Below are 18,313 nucleotides of genomic sequence, written 5' to 3'. Positions count from 1 at the left end.
TAGTAAAATGCACGCGAGAGAAATAGTAAAATAGTAAAATGACACAGTTGTCATCACATACTTCAGACACACATCTCTTATCACATACATCCCTATTACGTTAAGAAGTCAAATTACTTGCACCTTGTCAACTTCAAGTGTATCTGGCACTCCCTTTGGACACTCCTATCTTTTTTTGAAGATTTTGTCCAGAACTGTATATGCGTGAGCAGAAAAACTGGACTACTTTTGCAGTCTTGCTGCGAATTTTGCAGCCAACTCTATCCAGCTTGATTCATGCCAAAAACTACGTGAACTCATGTATGCTGGAGGAGTGCGCTTTTTCAGTAAGAAAAAAAGAAAATAAATGCATTCTTTAAGGTTTTGACCCGTCTGGCCAGATTTTCACAAGGATACAGTAAGCTTCCTGTCAAATAGGCCCACTACTGCTTGGTGCGACAATGGCTGCCCATTTCTCTTTGTGGCAAAAGCAGAAGTGCCCTCATTACAAGACCTTTTTTTGTTGAACTTTTTAGCAACGTAGCTACTGTGATCACCGCTTAGACTGCAGTGCATACTTAACATGGTTAACATCTTCAATTTCCAGCATGTTTCCTATCATATCTCGTACGCTGAAAAGGAAATCATTTGCCAGCTGGTGACGAAGTGTTAAGCAGAGCTTTAAAAAGCTCTTCTAGGCAGTTCCTATTCTTTGGTAGCCTCGCGAGATTATGAAAAGATAAGCAGTTTACAGTCACTAGGAACTTTGCGGGATTCGGATGGTCATTAGTACCACACCATATTGGCATGTTCAGCAAGCTGACCATACACTGGTTAGCAGAACACAGGGCAGAACACATGGGCAGGCAAACAACGACGGCAAAGCGGAATCATCCGAACAAGGCAACGACACAGCACAGAGAGAATGAACGAGCTGAAGCATGCGTGGCGAGCACCTGTTGTTACACCAGTGCCCCTTGCGGCGGCCAGAATTTTTACTGCGTTCCGCGCGCCCCTCTCTCATGGCGAGAATGCAGGACACATCACACTTTTCCCGTCTAGCCACCATAGCATAGCTCAAAAGAAATGATTTAGTCCGGAAAATCGAACTTTCAGATTTAAATTCGTCCGAAAAATCGGTCGCAAAAATGCATTAGGGCAATGGGAACCTTGATTGTGCATTTGTGATGTCTGAAATATCCAACAAGTCGAAATTTCTGGACTTTGAAAAATCTGTTGACAACTGTATTGAGGTTTGAGTGTGTTTGATATTGCGCTGCAGAGCTTGTTAAGGAATAGCTTGTAGAGCTTTTTTTTGTTGTTATTGTTGTGGCACCAACATGGGCTCAATGTCAGGTTGTTGACAAGTCCTGTCGAGTCGCTGACGTCCCCTGGGGACACCGTAAGCAGGCTATAATGCGGATAGGGAATTCGGTAAGATAATTTCCAGTCGAATTCAGATAGTATATATATTGCATATTTTAAAATAAAATGGGCATATTTATCATGACCTAACCTGCACATTATCTTTTTTTATTGAAATAAGGCCTGAGCAAATTCCTTTCTTTTTTTTTTTTTGCTTCAAAGGAAGTGAAAAATAATTTGGAATGGTAGCAGGATTTTACTTTCAATAAAAATATGTTGTGTTTTAAAGTTTGTGAAACTTAGAGCACATAAGTTGGTGTAACAAGTTTTTAAACTTTAAAATAAATTGATTTGACAGTAATATCTTCATTTAGGAAGTGAGGCTTCGCGGTAGTGGATTTCCTCTAGATATGTTTTCACGGCTTAGCACCAGTTTACTGCAGTAAAACCACCTTTACAGGTAGTTACTACTAGAGCTGTGCGTCGCTGCCGCTCCAAGAGTTGCGGCACGCCGCCGTTAGTTTCATTTTACTGGAGGGAGGAATCTGGCCATAAAATACATCACTTCACCTTCTCTTAAAGAGCTTTAAGATTTTTCACAGGTGCGTTTGTGGTGTCTTGACTGCTCTCATGTGTCCGTGTTTGCATGCCCTGTGTAGTATATAAAGGCCCTCAATCAGCTTCTGAAGACACACAGTCGATCGTGTTATTCTGTTTTGGCGTTTCTCGTTCTTGTGGAGCTCATCATGACGCCATAAGGGTGATTCACGTGACATGATTAGGGCACATGCTCTCGAATGGTCCACATACGAGAATTATCAATTGTGAATTGTTTTCTACCCTGCTTGCCCTTGCATTCGCCCCCCCCCCCTCCCCTAGTTCTTCCTCGCATCTCGCAATATTATAACTTGCGGTGAACTTGTGATTTCACTGCATTTTGTGACTCTGATTACACAAGTGAAAATAACAGAGTGTGTAGCCCACAAGCTGGAAATCCTTATAAGCTCAACGCTGAGCGCTCTCATATTGCACACATACTTTATGAAGACACAAATATCGAAGAGATACGGCCTGTAGGACTTGTTGTGAAGGGAGTGTAGTTTAGTGTAATGGAGAACAAAACCAAAAGAAGAGGCTCCAGATTATTTCATTCTACCAACGGAAACGGACGAATTGTTTACTGCGAACATGACACAGCTTGCCATAAAAAGGCCAGCCTATTTCGACTATTTTCGTATATTTTTTTATTGCCAGAAAATATTGTATGGACACTCTTTACAGGTTTTCATCATCGCTGCTATGTTACGTGTAAAGTCAAAATCAATAAATTTCTTACAAGCACTGTATGCTGTTCCAGTGGATAAAATCTCAAGAGCGCTAGCGGGGAACATTGCTGAAGCATACATGAAACAAGCTGCCCATCTGCATCGCACAGAGGCTGCATGCGATGACAGCTCTCCACGTGTGATGCCTGCCGTCGATTGCTCCTCAATCGAAAAGGAAGCCTTGTCAGTCTTTAGCTGGACGAAGGAGTGCCTCGATTTGCAAACATTAACTTTGATTATAAGGGCACGGTCACGAGTGCTAGCGCATGCTATTTCAGCAGGCCATGAACGAGTGGCTCGTATACCTTTCTACGCGCTATGATTTTGTTACATAAAAAAGACATGAGGCGTGGCTGTTTAGAAGCTACATTTATGCGTATAGCATCGACATCAGCCCACTTCGTTGTCGTCATCTGATCGCTGATATGTGAGCTACGTAGCAATATTATTGCACAGACACTGCTCTTTTGTCGGTCACGGCCGTATTCCCATACACAAGCATTTTGCAGTTTCGTAGATTTGATGAAAAAGAGCTGCAGCGTAAGTTTCTCATGGGGCTACGTGCTCCTACGGCACGGTGTAAGATCTGAAATCGTTGAAGGGTTTTCTGAGCCTAAAACTGTTAAAGTTGACTCAAACTTGGGGTGTTCTCGACGACCTGGGATCATAACTGTTTTGAACTTTTCTAAATTACTTTTTAACTTTTAATTACTTTCTTACACTACCTGTCTTTTATAATCTTGAATAGAGCTCCTCTGAGTACATATCCTTATACTAAACTTGAGGTTTCGAAACGATCTGGGCTAGATGGTATTTAAATATGTTTCTCAAATGGTATTCAGAATGGTAGGCTGCCTATCTTATTTTGTAATAATAAAAAAATCAATACTTTTTGTAACCGTTCTCCAGCTGAACAAATTAGAAAACGCCAGAAACAAGAAAATAATACCGCATTCCATAGTTTTGCTTTCTACTAGCTGTAAACTTTTGGAGCATATCATTAAGAAATACATTATAGAATACCTAAATTACCACAATATACTTTCACAATCACAGTACGCCTTTCACACTGGCTATTCTACTTTTACACAGTTGCTTCAATTTACGCACGACATTGCTGCTTCTCTTAACGAAGACATGTTGATACCATATTCGAAGGCCTTTGACATGGTTCGCCATTCTAAACTTCCGGCTTCTTCACAAATTTTTTGGCGACAACAAGCTGATTGATTGCATAGATTACTTGCTGTCACGCTCAAAGTTTGTTAAAAGGGGCCTCAAGGTTCGTTACAAGGTCCGCTTTTGTTTATTATTTAGATGACTGAGAAGAAATCAACCGTGATACCGAAATTAAATGTAGAAGGTATGCAGATGACTGCACTATGAGTAGAGCCATCTCTGATATTCAATATAAGAATGCGCTTAACACTGCTTTTTTTTCGTCATTTTTTAACAGAAGTGAAACATGGCAAACTTCAAAAAGACTGTAGTCGCGACCTTTTCAATTAGAAAACAGCCCCTTCGTTTTACATATACTGACGACGGTGTAGGTTTAGTAGGTGTTATGTAGTTTAAATACATTGGTGTAACTCTCACACCAAATTTAAAATAGTACATGCAGATCGAAACAATGTGCAACAAGCTCTTCAAAGGTTGGTGTCTTTAACGCCGTTAAGGAAAATCTGTTTTTTTTTTTTTTAAACCACTACTGTATACTTAGATTTCGTCGCTGTGATCAACGTTTCTCGCATCCTTTTCATGCGCTTGTTTTATCACTGCAGCCCTTTTCGAACATCGGTGCACTTGCAGTCATGTCATCCTCCTGCATAATTAGGATAGTTCACACTGCGGTTCGAGTGTTCTAGAACCCATGTCGTTCATTGCATTTTTAGAACACCATACCCGGTTGTTTGATCCTCTAAATACTATGCCCGTTAGATCAATTCAGAATTGTTTTCGTTTTTTTTTTTGTTTGATTCTTGCTTTTCTGCAGAACGTGCATTTTTGGTATGAGCTTGATGGCTATCTGTGCAGACTCGATGATGAGCAATAAAAAAAGAAAAAAAAAAGCGGATGATTCCTTTTTCTAGAAATCAGTATAAAACGAAAGTGAAACATGTCTTCACAGAGGTAGTCGAGTGTTTATTGCGCATTGTTTCGCCACAAGGGCGAAGGAATGAATGCTACAGCAAGAAGTTGCAAAATCACGCGATGTACGACAAGCAGTTCGAAACTTGCAGCGCGCATCTCAAGCAGAAAGCAACCACAAAATGAGCATACACAGAACGTGTGCGTACAAACAACAATCGCAGCTCGACGCTTAAAGGGACACTAAACAGGAAAGGTTTCTTGGTTTAGATTGCGAAACTGCACTCTGAGAACTCGACCGCCATGTTATACATTTCCCGATCATCAGTTCATTATTATCCAGGAAAATCAAGGTTGAATATTTATTTTCAAATTTTGTGCCGAAATTTCCACATAGCACCTCAGAAACTTCAAAATGTAGTTTTGGCATTTTCATGACATTTGCTCAATGAAATTTTCTAAAACATGGTATGCTAAATCGAGGGCACCCACAGATGACAATGTACAGAGATAAAAATGAAGTACAGGGGAGAGGTCAAACGTTCCCAGGTCACTGGGAACGTTTGACCTCTCCCCTGTACTTCATTTTTATTGATTGGAAGCTACGTAGGACTCAGTAGATGCCTTCAAATTTTTTTATGTCACAGCATTTGGTGTGAAAACCTCAAGGATGCGTCGCCTCCCGCATTTTCTTTTCACGCGTTTTCGCGCTTACCGAGCGTCGTGTCGCTGTAGGAGTGGTGTTTTGGGATTGTGAAATTGTTTGCTCTTTGGCGTCCTTTTAAAGCACTGTTTAAACAGAAAGAAAGGTGTGCAAAACAAACGCACAAGTATATGCAGGAGAAGAGCGAGCAACTGTCACAATTATTCATGTATGAGCAGCGTGCTGATTTCGCGAACGCGGCAGCGAAAGCGAGCAAAAATACCTTCGTGCGCTCCCTAATCACCAGTTTGATAAGTGCGCGCGCAGGAGAGACCACACTCTGAGGAGGCGCAGCTAATCAAAACGCTAAAGGCGACAACCTTTAGAGCGCACCCAACGCGAAAATTTGGCGCCCTATAGCTACTTTGGACACAACGTGCAGTAGTTGCGGAGCTATGAAGACAGCCAAACAGTATATGGTGTATATAAATAGCTTGCCGTTAGCAACCTTGTTGACTATGTGCGTTCGGTGGCTAAGTGGTTAGTGCCTCGCGCTGCAGATTGAGAAGTCGCTGATTCGACGCCCAGTGACATATTCTTTTTATGTCAGCGAAGGCGTAGTGCACCCCAGTATAAGACACTTTCTTGTTAAAAAACAGTGGCCTAAATAAGTATTTTGTTAAATTGTACTTTTTAAAGGTGCTGAACATTTGTAGTGACATCTGCCACGTTTCGAAAACCGATTTGTAAACAAATAAGATTAAGAGGTGCTCCTGGACGAGTTTCTATACCCTAACTGTTGATTATTGGTCCTACACCTTCCGCGCCGCGCCGCCGCCGATTCGATGGACCGCACGCCATTGATGTGTCCTGTCGCTGAAGATGAAAACACCGGTGCGCCGCTGCCAGAAATTTTGGTACCGGAACACAGCTCTAGTTACAACATGCAAATTAATATGCATTTTAATAGGTGCTTTCACGGCTTGGTGCCGCTCCACGTCATTGAAACCAGTTTTACAGACGTTTACAAGCGGACTAATATTATATATATTCGTTCGTTCCAAATGCTTCGAAATTTTTTCAGTAATTTAAATTCAATTTGAAGCTAATTCGAATAGTGTACTATTCGTTCGAATATTCGAAGCATTAGAATATTCGCACAAGCCTATCAATGAGGGCTGCTCAAGTACAAATTCTTTAAAGGAACCAACAACCATCTTTTTTATGGTGCCTATTTTCTTTTCAGTGTGAAGGAAATCTCATCTGTCAGTGAGTATGATCCCAGAATGGTAAAGTGGAAAACACCGCAATGCACGTGTAATCAGAGTTGTTCTATCTACAGCGATTATGAAGTCATATGATTATGTGCTGCAAACAGGAGCGTGAAGGCATTTTGTGTTCGAGTGTTGTGGTTTACTGTTCATGCGTGCACTCTGTGCCTATGCACCATAGCTCGATTTGTTTTACTGGCGGCCACGACGGCAGCACTGCTTTTCACCATGCTACTCCTTCTACGTCGTAAACGGCACAGAATTGAGTTAGGCTGGATAATGATATACATACTATAATTTTGAGGGCTGGGGCGCGTGTCAGCATCAGACTACCTGACGGCGTTCAGCGAAGTGATCGACTCCATATTCCATAACCCAGCTGATCTTCCACAAGGCTGCACAACAACACGGTTTTGAATAATTTTACGCATAATTTTAAAATGTAAATCCTAGTCGTAGTGCGAAAAAAATGATGAATTGTGTCTCTATACTTCGTGCTCTTTTCATTTTTGCTATGATCCAATCGCATGTGCTGGCCATTTGTCGGTCCCTTAAAGCCCTCCAACCTACCTCTGTTCCTCAGGTTCTTGGCCGAGTACAGTGAGCGGCGGGAGCTTCCCTGCCTGGACATGCTCGAAAACATGGGCGAGAGCATGTTGTTCAGCGACCGCCTAACGTTCCTCGCCAACTACCGGGAGTTTCAGCGCAAGCCTCCTGGCCAGGCAGCTGCGCGGCTTCTCACTGACCTCATCGATTCGCAGCTCGCACCTCACTTGTAAGTCTTCTTGCCTCTGGGTCACCCTCGATGATAAGTTGAACTCACAAGTTCCAAGCTTTAGAATTTTCAGTCCTTTGTCAGGCAGAGCGGTGGAAGGCAACCTGACGCGTTTGGCATCACTGTTGTCATTTTGGATTGTGCGCAACAGATCCCACTGTTTGCATTGTTGAGGTGTGACATTGTCTATTCTGTGTGGTTTTGCATCATTTACGATGATGCATCCTAGCCAGCTTGCACAGTTTTCTCGTTCATTGCCTTGAAACACAGTATAAGTAGTAAGCAAATAAAACAATTAATTTAAAGCAGTTATTCAATGACTAATTTGTTCTGGTTGTGCCACAATAGCGCAGTAACTGAATTTGTGGCCTTCTTGCAGTCTATGGCCTCGTCTGCTCAGGGATGCCATTCACACGCTGTCCGACTCGACCGAACTTTTGCTCGACGCGAATCAGGTGGTGCAGTTGCTGAGCTGCCTGGAGGCAGTGTCGGCAGGAAGCACAGCAACCGGAAACCCAATTGAAGTGCCAGAATCGCAACAGGTTGGGAAAGCATTTGACTGAGTTTTCCATCTTGCATGTTTTCATAAGAAGGAACAATTTTAAAAACTCTGCCTACATAAATCGCCACCTTCACGTATGGGTGTGCCTTCACAGCACGCAAGTGATACTCTCTGCAGTTTTCTTTCAAAAAGACTTACCCCAAGTCATGTATGTACAGTACGGTTCACTGTTTAAGGGAACAATCGAATGAACACTGTCAATATTGCCGGCCCTCTAACAGCAAGTGCTAGCTAAGGAAACAGTGTTCATGCATGGCACTAGTCTGTCAGAAGATGTGGGAATTATCAACCACCAGTAGTGTTATGCAAATCAAAGCCACTGTGCTTCTGTAAGATAGGGAAATATAAATATGCTGTGCACGCAGGTGTTCCCTTTGACAGTGGATGCGTCTGTACTTTGTTGGGTGTGATGAGGTTCTTTCTCCGGCGTGCTTTTGATCACTTTATGCGCACTGACTCGTATTCACATCACACTCCTTTCATAATCAAATATAGAATGTTAGCGTATGATGTAAGAGTGTAAGAGGGTGTGAGTGTTTAAGGAGAAACTAAAGATAACTACTAAGTGGACGTTGATTGTTGAAATAGCAGTCCAGAAACCTTGTAGTGTTACTCTAGTGCCAAGCAAGTGCTTATTTTGAAATAAAATTGTTTTAGTGGTCCGCATCAGATTAGCGCATTTCAAATTACCTGCCTCAAGCGGAAAGTCTCGCATCATTGTTGCTGTGCGCAACGTTGCCCAGCTTTACTGTGCGGCAGCTGACTCTAATTTCAGCAGAGCGAAAGTACTGGGAGCCACAACAGCAACAACAGCCATTGAACAAATTCCTATCATGGCCTCCGAAATGGCAGGCGTGCTTGGTTCAGCTGTTCCCCGCTAGATGGCACGACCCGTCCAGGCGAAAATTTAATTTTCGAACCACTCACGCCATTTACCATAGTATCGTCCAGCGGTCCTTTTTTCCATGAATCAAACAGAAACGAACAAGCAGCATTTTATTATGTCTTTTGATGCACAGAAGGCTCTTTATTTAGTGTAGCTAGTTCAATGACTAGTTATTAATTGTACCCAGTCATTGGGATAATTTTGCGAATGTCCTGCTGCGATGTATGTGTTCTCATGCATTTACCTTAATTTCTCGATAAGTAGGGCACTGCAGTTGATAATATTGCCACGAATTAAATGACAGAGACAGTCACGAATCGACGTCTTGCTCCCACCCAGACCAGATAACAATGTTTTCTTCTTTCTTCACTTCCGAGCGATTTCACGCTACAGTTGATGGCTCATACCCATTTACCTGTGATGTTATTCCCTCTCCTCGAAAAGCATCCTCTCGATGCTAGTGATATGCGTTGAAAAAAAAAAGAGAAAGGAAAGACGCTACTATGGAATCTAATAACTGCTTCGTAAGGCAAAAAAGAAAAAAAAACGGGCTGGTGTTACAGAAGTACTTAATGAAGAAAGGAGTTAGGACACAAGACACATAAAAAACAAACAAAAGTGACAAAAAATAAGTAGTCATTGCATGGTGAGTCAGTCCACATCCGATTGACGACGCGAGTAATATGGTTTGAGCCTTGACACATGCACCACATCACTTTGTGAAAACCGACGGGAACGTCTTGATGTGCCCTCAGGGAGAACTTCACATGTAACATCGCTGAGTCGGCGTAGAAGTTTGTACGGGCCGAAGTAGCGCCGCAGCAACTTTTCAGAGTGACCACGCTGTGGGATCCACACCCAAACTTCATCTGCCTGGTTGGAAGGTAACCTCTCGGTGTGTAATGTTGTAGCGGCATGCATCCGCAGTTTGGCGAGCCTGAATACGGGGTCGGGTGAGTTGACGGGCCTTCTCGGCGTGTTGAGCAAACAAGGCAGCGTCCGCATTGAACATGCCAAGGTTGTTGGGAAGGAGCATTGCATCGAGCATTGTAGTGACCTCTCGACCATGAACTAAGCGAAATGGGGTGAAACCTGTACTCTCTTGGACTGCTGTATTGTAAGCAAAAGGTACGTAAGGGAGTATATCGTCCCAGTTCTTATGATCAATGGCCACATACATTGACAGCATATCTGCAATGGTCTTGTTCATCCGTTCAGTGAGTCCGTTTGTTTGGGAGTGATAACCCGAGGTTTTCCGATGTTCTGTACCACTTAGTCTCAGCACTTCTTGAAGCATCTCTGTGGTGAAAGCTGTCCCACGATCAGTAATTATCACAGCTGGCGCTCCGTGGCGAAGGACGATGCTGTTGACGAAAAACTGGGCGATTTTGGCTGCGGTAGCTTTGGGTAGGGCTTTTGTTTCGCTGTAACATGTTGAATAATCGGTGGCAACCACAATCCACCGATTTCCAGACGAAGACGTGGGAAACGATCCGAGCAAGTGAATGCCAATTTTATGGAATGGTGTTTTCGGTGTGGCGATAGGCTGTAGTAGGCCTGCTGGTCGAACAGGTGGAGTCTTACGGCGTTGGCATTCGCGGCATGTGCGGACGTACTGCTTGACTGTCTCCGCGAGGCGTGGCCAGTAGTAGGAACGGTGAATTGTTTCCAATGTGCGCGTGTAGCCAAGGTGTCCGGATGATGGTTCGTTTGATAAGCATGTAAAATATCGTCACGAAGCGAGGTCGGCACAACCACTAGGTAAGTAGCTTGGGTACGGTCGAAATTCTTCTTATAGATGACTCCATCCCTGATGCAGAACGAGGCCAGCGAACGTGCGAAGTTTCGAAGGAAGACTGCTTTTTCGGCCTTCGAGGTAGTCAATCAGCGGTCTTAGCTCCATGTCGTCGCGTTGTTGTTGAGCCAAGTCGGTTGCTGATACAGAGGAAACGAATGTATCGTCCTCTTCAACGTCCGAAGGCTCCACCGTGCTAGACGACCAGAAGGATCTTTGAGGTTGGCGAGCTAGCATAAAGAATGGTAGTCGCTAACTACCCTGAATGGACGAACCTACAAATAAGGCCGAAACTTTGTTATAGCCCAAACAACGGCTAAGCATTCTTTTTCTGTTGCAGAGTAGTTTTTCTCTGCGGATGATAGTGTTCGACTTGCGCAGGCAATCACGCGCTCTACGCCATTTTGCCATTGGACGAATACAGCTCCAAGTCCGACGTTGCTGGCATCCGTGTGTAGCTCTGTGGCAGCGTTGTCGTCAAAGTGAACGAGTACAGTTGGGGCTTGGAGATGGTTTCGTAGCGTGTCAAAGGCGTGACGCTGATCGTGACCCCAAACAAATGGTACACCATCTTTTGTAAGTTCATTTAGAGGTTCATTGATTTTAGAAAAGCCTTTGACCAAGCATCTGTAATATGCGCACAGTCCCAAAAATCGGCAGAGATTGCGCTTGTTCGTTGGGACAGAAAATGCGGCAACAGCTTTTGTTTTCTCGGGGTCTGGGTGTATACCGGCTTGGTTGACGTGACCAAGAAACTTCAGTTCCTTGAAAGCAAAGATGCATTCCTCAGGTTTGAGAGAAAGTTCAGCTGTTCAAATCGCCTGGGGAACTGTCTGTAAGCGCTGGACGTGCTGCTCGAACGTGTTTGAGAAGACGACCACATCGTCAAGATAGACAAGACACGGTTGCATTTTAGCCTAGAAAGAACCGTGTCCATCATTTTTTGAAAAGTAGCTGGCGCCGAGCATAAACCGAAGGGAAGGACCTTGAACTCATAGAGTCCGTCAGGAGTAATGAAGGTGGTCTTTTCACGGTCGCGCTCATCAACAGAAATATGCCAATAGCCGCTGCGTAGGTCCATGGAAAAGAAAAGTAACGAGCGTTGCAAATGTGGCCCAGTGAGTCATCTATTTATGGTAAAGAATACAGGTCTGTTTTCGTGATCTTATTTAACTTTCGGTAGACGATGCAAAATTGCAGGGTACCATCTTTTTTCTTTACTAGTACAACAGGGGACGCCCAGGGACTAGACGATGGCTGGTTGACATCGTCCTTGAGCATCTGCTGGATCTGTTGGCGTATAGCGTCTTGTTCTTTTTGCGAAACTCTGTAGGCGTGTTGTCGAATGGGTCTCTCGGTAGGCTTGGTGATGATACGATGCTTGGCAAGCGGTGTTTGGTTCACTTTCAAAGTCGTAGCGAAGCAGTCCCGAAACAAATCGAGTAGCTTTAAAAGATGCTCCTGTTGTGCGGACGGTAGACCCTGGTTTAGTCGAGAGTGCTTTCGAATGTCATGGCGGAATGGTCGCATGACGAAAGGGCAGATAATGTTGAGGGACTAGGGACATCGGCAATATCCTCAAGGTATGCGATCGTAGTGTTTTTGGTAAGATGGTGATACTCCTCGCTGAAATTCGTGACTAATAGACAAGCCTGTTTCTTGCTGGGCTGAACAATATCTCGAGCAATGAAGATTTGTTGTGCAAAAAGTAGGGACAAATTTCCTTCCGCAATTACAGCATCGAGGACGTCTTGGTCACATTCAACGCTGATAAAGGGGCTGCTGCGGGGAGGCAGAGTAACAGATTCGGAGGATACACGTAGGGCAGCCTTCGATAAGTGGGTGTTCGCAGGCTCACGATGAAACGGGTCTTCGAACGACACCTGCAAGTCTCATAGGTCAATAATTGTGCCGTGTTCGCGAAGAAAGTCCAGTCCCAGAATGAGTGGACGGGAGCACACAAGTAATACGAGGAAAGACCCTGTGAACGTCGAAGCACGGACTCGAACACGGGTTGTGCACATTCCAGTCGGCGTGATGAGGTGGCCCCTGCCGTGCGCATAGGGGTCCTCGCCAAGGGGTAGTTGCTTTCCTCAGTTTGGATGCCAGGGCGCTGCTCATAACCGAATAATCGGCACCGGTGTCGATGAGGGCAGTGACGACGTGATTATCGACGTGTACGGTGATGTCGGCAAAAACAGTCTTATGACTTTCGGAAACGACTGAAAAATCAGAACGGTCTTTGTCGGGTCCTTGCGTCGAGGGAGGCTCTTTGACAGTTCGTTGGGACGCGGCTTCACTCCTGGGAGCCGCGGTTTCTAGTTTCCCCTGTGGGGACTCAGTCACCGGCCTCTGAAAGGAGCATAAGATGACGAGAAAAAGCTAGGTGACGTGGGGCGGCGAGGTGATGGTGATCGTGATTGGTGGCATTGACCAAGGCAAGGAGCTTGCTGGCCCGTAAGGTACGCTTCTATGTCGCGGGGACGTTCACCGTAACGCGGGCATCTAGCATCAGGGTGGAAGCCACGGAGACCAAGTTGGCGGTACTGGCAATTGCGGTAGACGTGACCCGCTTCGCCACAGTGGTAGTAGAGTGAATGGTTCTCCGACGTACGCCACACGCTGACCTTTGTGGCGTTCTGTCGCAATCCAGACGGATGATAAGTGGGTGCACTCGGAAACCTTGAGGCGGGTGGCGGAGTCGAAGAGGTGCCCTGGAATCGATGGCTAGCCTGATCCATCGTCCGCATAGTGGGATCAGGAGCATGTGGTGCAGGAGATGGCAGGGCTGCCGCATAAGTCGGCACAGGGGCCTCAGGCCTTGGTGCGAGTGGGGTGACCACCTGTCTGATCTTATTTCGGATTGTCTGCGAGAGCGTTTACAGGCGATTGGGGTCCCGCTGGTTGGAGTTGGCGCAGCTCGTCCCGCACGACACTTCTTATGAACTCTGCGAGGGCATGCCTCTCGCTGTCAGCCCCGATAGAGCATGTAGCAGTGGTGACGTCGTGGCGTTCATACTGTGACGACCGATGCTGGATAGTATGCTCCATTGTGGTTGCCTCATTTATGAACTGAGCCACAATTGTGGGTGGATCGCGCATGAGTCTGGCGAAGAGCTGCTCTTTTACCCCACGCATTAAACGCCGCACCTTCTTTTCCTCAGACATTTCAGGGTCGGCACGCTTGAAGAGTCGAAGCATGTCCTCTACAAACATCGAAACTCTCTCGTTAGGTCGTTGGTTCCAAGACGAGATGGCCTGCTCCGCTCTCTCCTTTCTTTCAGCGCTGCGGTACGCATCGCGAAACTGTCGGCTGAACTCTTGCCACGTTGCAAAGGAACCCTCGTGGTTCTCATACCACGTTTTGGCAGAGTCTTCTAACGCAAAGTAAACTCTCCGCAGCTTGTGACCTTCATCCCATTCGTTAATGCTGGCAACTCGATCAAAGTGCTCAAGCCAGTCATCAACATCGTCATAAATGTCTCCATGAAATGAGCTTGGTGTTTGCGGCGCATGAAAAACATGCAGGAGAAAAGAATAGGAGTCGTTGGTTTGAATCGCCCGGTTAGTAGTCGAGGTTGCGATCTCATCTTGAGAGGACCGTATTCGGGAGATACCGTATTTACTCGCATAATCCTCGCACTTTTTTTGCCGGAAAACCGATGAAAAGTTGGGGGGTGCGAGAATTACGTGGGGAAAACTTTCTACAAAAACGTACAGAGCGAAAAAGAAAACGAAGTGGCCGCAAATCGGGATTCTCACACCAACAACTAACAGCAAGCTTTAAGAAGTACTAATTGAAACTTACCTCAACAATAAAAGCAGAGGTTCAACACAAGACAAGATTAAATTGAGACACAAAATGTGGAAGCAAATAGTCGAGAATTAGAATACCATACGCAAAGCTTGCGGACGTAGCGGTAGCGTTCGTCGCTGAGCCCTCAAAAGTTAAGCGTGGGACGTCAGTATTAGGCTGATGGCTATTTAACAGAATTTTCCGCAGTTTCCTTCTTAAGAAATAAAGTTTACCATCAATCCCAAGGGTCTATCGGCGGCCCTGTTGCTGTTCTTTAGTGCATTATCTATCACTTGCAACTTGAAAGCAGCCGTACTGCTTCAGTATCGCCTCATAACTTGACAAGCTTACCGACGCAACATACAAAATACGCCGCAACGTGCACTGGCCACTTCGGCTTCGCTTGAGTTGGATTGAATATCTGTACAATAGTACGCTTGATGCTTAAGAGATGGCGCCAGATGACATGCGCTACCATCATCAGTGGCTGGAAAGAGCAGACGACATTATTGCAGCAGTTTTCGGGGGTGCGATAATTACTCGAGGAAAAAAAGAAATCGTATTTTTCTTGGGCAATGTGGGGGGTGCGAGAATTGTGCGAGTGCGAGGATTAGGCGAGTAAATACGGTAGTCCTCGCAGGCGGCGACTGCTTCTTGCTGTGGAAGCTGTAGCTGTCTCCAAGTAGCTCGGTGTGTCGGCTGAGAATCTGGAGCCGAGGCGCATTTACCCAGCACCTCCACCAGTGCCACCTAGACCAGGAAACAATGTTTTCTTCTTTCTCCACTTCCAAGCGACTTCACCCTACAGTTAATGGCTCATACCCATTTACCTGTGACAATATTGTCGTTTTAGACGTTGTCATGCATCGAGGTCTATCTCTGATGTAAACTGTTTTTTGACCTATGTGTCCCTTTAATTGATATTAAGAAGCAAAATTATTTTTCTCGCATAACTAAGTTGCCGGTGCCAAGAATACCAGGCTTGTGGCGAGAAGACTCTTGGTAAGTGAGGAAATGTGCAAAAAGAAAATGCAGGTGACGACGCCACCTTGAAGTTTTTGCACCATTCGCTGGGTAATTCCACGAGAGATCGAAGATGCATGTCCCGTCTAAACTTTTGCTTTGTCTGGGGTTTTTATATGTTATGTGGGCACATTTAAAGTCTACGAAACTGAAAGGGTCATTTCCGAAAAACACTCCCAGCGTGCCAAAAAAAAAAAAAAATGTTTGAAGGTGGCAGTGCGGGTGTCCTGTTCTTGCGCACTGCAATATTTTAGAATTTCATGGCCAGATGTAACCTGAGCTATAAATGTTGTGTCGAAACCTTTGTTTGTTGGCTTTAATATGCATTACTGCGAACTGTAATAAGCATTTCTTTATGGTGTCCTCAACAGGGAAGAAATGTGAAAAAATTGCAATCTCGGCCTGAATAGAAAAAGGCTGCCAAATTTCGATGCGTTCTGGCATGCTTACTAGTGCACACAGAAACTTCCGAATTCTTACAATTATAGAAAAATAGCCTTTATAACATACCTCCGAAAGATCTTTTGCCTACAGTGTGAAAAAAAAAAAGGAAATATCAGCTAGAGAAGCAAGTGTTTCAAAGTGTCTTTTATAATATTTTCAAAAAAAAAAAATAATAAGTTTTGGTTTCAACTTAAAATGACCCTTGCTGTGTGCGCTCACTTCAGTATCATCAACAGTTATTATAGTGCATTGTGTGTAAAGTCTACATTTTCAATTATTTTGCTGCAGCAAATCTTTGCCTTGAGGAAAAATGTGTTATCAGATTTTGCAGTTTGCAGCCTACAACCGCGCCCACAAGCACTAGAAGTAAGACGGAGGCGTCTGTTCGAGATAGTAATCGTTTCTTCTTCCTGAAGAAATGCTAGGGCTTCCTCATCACAGTTCTTATAGATGTAGAGAGGTGTTTTTCTTGAGGCACTCAAATCAGTGCTAGCAGATGATGTTGGTGTCGCAGATATTCTTAGTCTATGGCAGTAGCTTCCACAGGCAGGCAACGACAAAACGGCTACGAGAAGAAAATGTTACGCAAGGAGAATGTCTTTATCTAAAATCTTTTTGTGAACACTCGACTAATCGGTGCAGAATACCTGAATCAAGCTGCACGTGCAGCGTGTAGTGAAAACTAGGCCTAAAGTACTCCACACTTAAAAGGAGTGCTGAAAGCTCATCGCTGTGTGCACTGGCTTGTGTTGATGCGCTGCTATGGGGAAAGTCGTGCACACTTATCTTTTGTAAAGTTTTAATGGCCAATAGGCCTGTTTACAAGAATTAGGGCTAATATCTGCATGCGGGGTCCTCTGATAAGTGCGGCTTGGCTTACCTTCTCGCTCTGCCTGCTTGCACAATCGCTGAATTCATTCTCTCTGTCTTTGCATATTGAGAGCCTGTCATAGCTTTACGTAATCGTCTACCTCGCCGGTATTTCCCGGCCATGGGAGGCTCAATGCGAGAGCAGTCTTTAAGGACTGCTCACGTGTGCAGCCATGTGTTAACGGCGAACTGTTAACAGCAAATGAAATGTCGCTGCAGCTTTACGGTGTTGCTACGTTACGAGTTCTTACTTTGAGAAACTGAAACATTTTAAAAATTTTATGGACTTTACATTAAAACGGAACTTTCGGAGCCCGGTGGTTTGTTCAATTGAGCTTTGACCGTAATTACGCAGCCCTTGTTAGAATTTTTTTTACTTGCATCAGTTTGAACTTGTGCATCCTTTGTTTGTAGCCTTCAGCTTAACCTCAATGCAGTTGCACAGTGTAGAATTAATAAGAACAGACGAGAGAACATAGCACAGTAGCTGTATTGTCCTCTCATATGTCCTCGTTCATTTTGCTGTATGCAAATATATCAATACTAAACCACCAACTAGCCTAAGCCACCGTTCTATCAGCTTAAACTGATTTTATCATCTTGGCATATATGCTTTCCACATGCTTGAACTCTTTAAATTTGTTTTGTTGCTCACAGAACTGGACTAAGGAAGAAGAAAAGGAGCTTCGACGACTGCTTTCTCACCATCTAGTGAACGCAATCACCAAGGAAACCACCACGCTATCACCTTGAGCTTGAAGAGGATGCTTCAGCGCATTTGAAACCATTGCCAGTGTATTATAAAGTGCCAATTTATCTGAACGGACCATTACATCTTCATTTATTGCTACCACTAAAGTGAAAATCGATCCTTTATTGCTCACTTGTTGTGCGTAGTCGTAATTATGTGGGCCTTCAATAATGGAAGGCAAACTTGCATGAAAACAGTGCGATTGGGCAGTGCGAGATCTCTGGTGGCATCACTTAAGACTCAGGCCTGCTCATGGTGTACTTGGGCTCCTCACCAGGCCACATGACAAATTTTAAGCACTCTAGAAGTTGTTGCTTGCCCAGTAAAGAGCATTGTATTACAAGAATTTTTAAAAGTGGTTCATTATGAGTGGAGAGAACCAATGTTACAGAGCAGTGTAGAACCATGGTGCGAGGAAGCAAACTTGAAACGTTTGCCACTTGCCCTGTCTATCCTTTGCAAGCCAAATTCCTTCCCTAGCCTTTTCCATATAAGTGGTGTTCATTGAGCTGAAGGATCAAGAGACCCAGACACATCAACATGTCATGTGCATGCAGTGTCACATGCACGTTATGTGCCTGAATGAACGAGTGGTATTGTGTTGTTTTCCCGAGGTGTACGACTCGTTTCTGCGAGATGGATCCCTCAGTGCGTGCGTGTTTTGATAGGCTGGCACGAGTCATGGATCATTACCGCGGCACCATACTGGAACTACTTTCAGGGATGATGCACCGAACCCC

The 18,313-nt window shown here is 44.6% G+C and overlaps 1 protein-coding gene across 2 annotated transcripts in view; it reads left to right on the top strand.

Annotated features, from left to right (window-relative positions):
* Positions 1-17,705, top strand: part of Nup75 (nuclear pore complex protein Nup75) — a 68,130-nt gene extending 50,425 nt beyond the window's left edge. For both annotated transcript variants that reach the window (XM_037425072.2, XM_037425065.2), the window contains exons 20-22: positions 7,255-7,446; positions 7,826-7,988; positions 17,480-17,705. In XM_037425072.2, the coding sequence (XP_037280969.2) occupies positions 7,255-7,446; positions 7,826-7,988; positions 17,480-17,575 (451 nt within the window). In that variant the 3' untranslated portion in view covers positions 17,576-17,705. The remainder of the gene's footprint in view (positions 1-7,254; positions 7,447-7,825; positions 7,989-17,479) is intronic.
* Positions 17,706-18,313: the final 608 nt, after the last annotated feature.

Source organism: Rhipicephalus microplus, chromosome 3 (genome assembly GCF_043290135.1).
Source record: "Rhipicephalus microplus isolate Deutch F79 chromosome 3, USDA_Rmic, whole genome shotgun sequence".
NCBI classification, from domain to species: Eukaryota; Metazoa; Arthropoda; class Arachnida; order Ixodida; family Ixodidae; genus Rhipicephalus; species Rhipicephalus microplus.
This window is presented reverse-complemented; position numbering and strand designations above follow the sequence as displayed.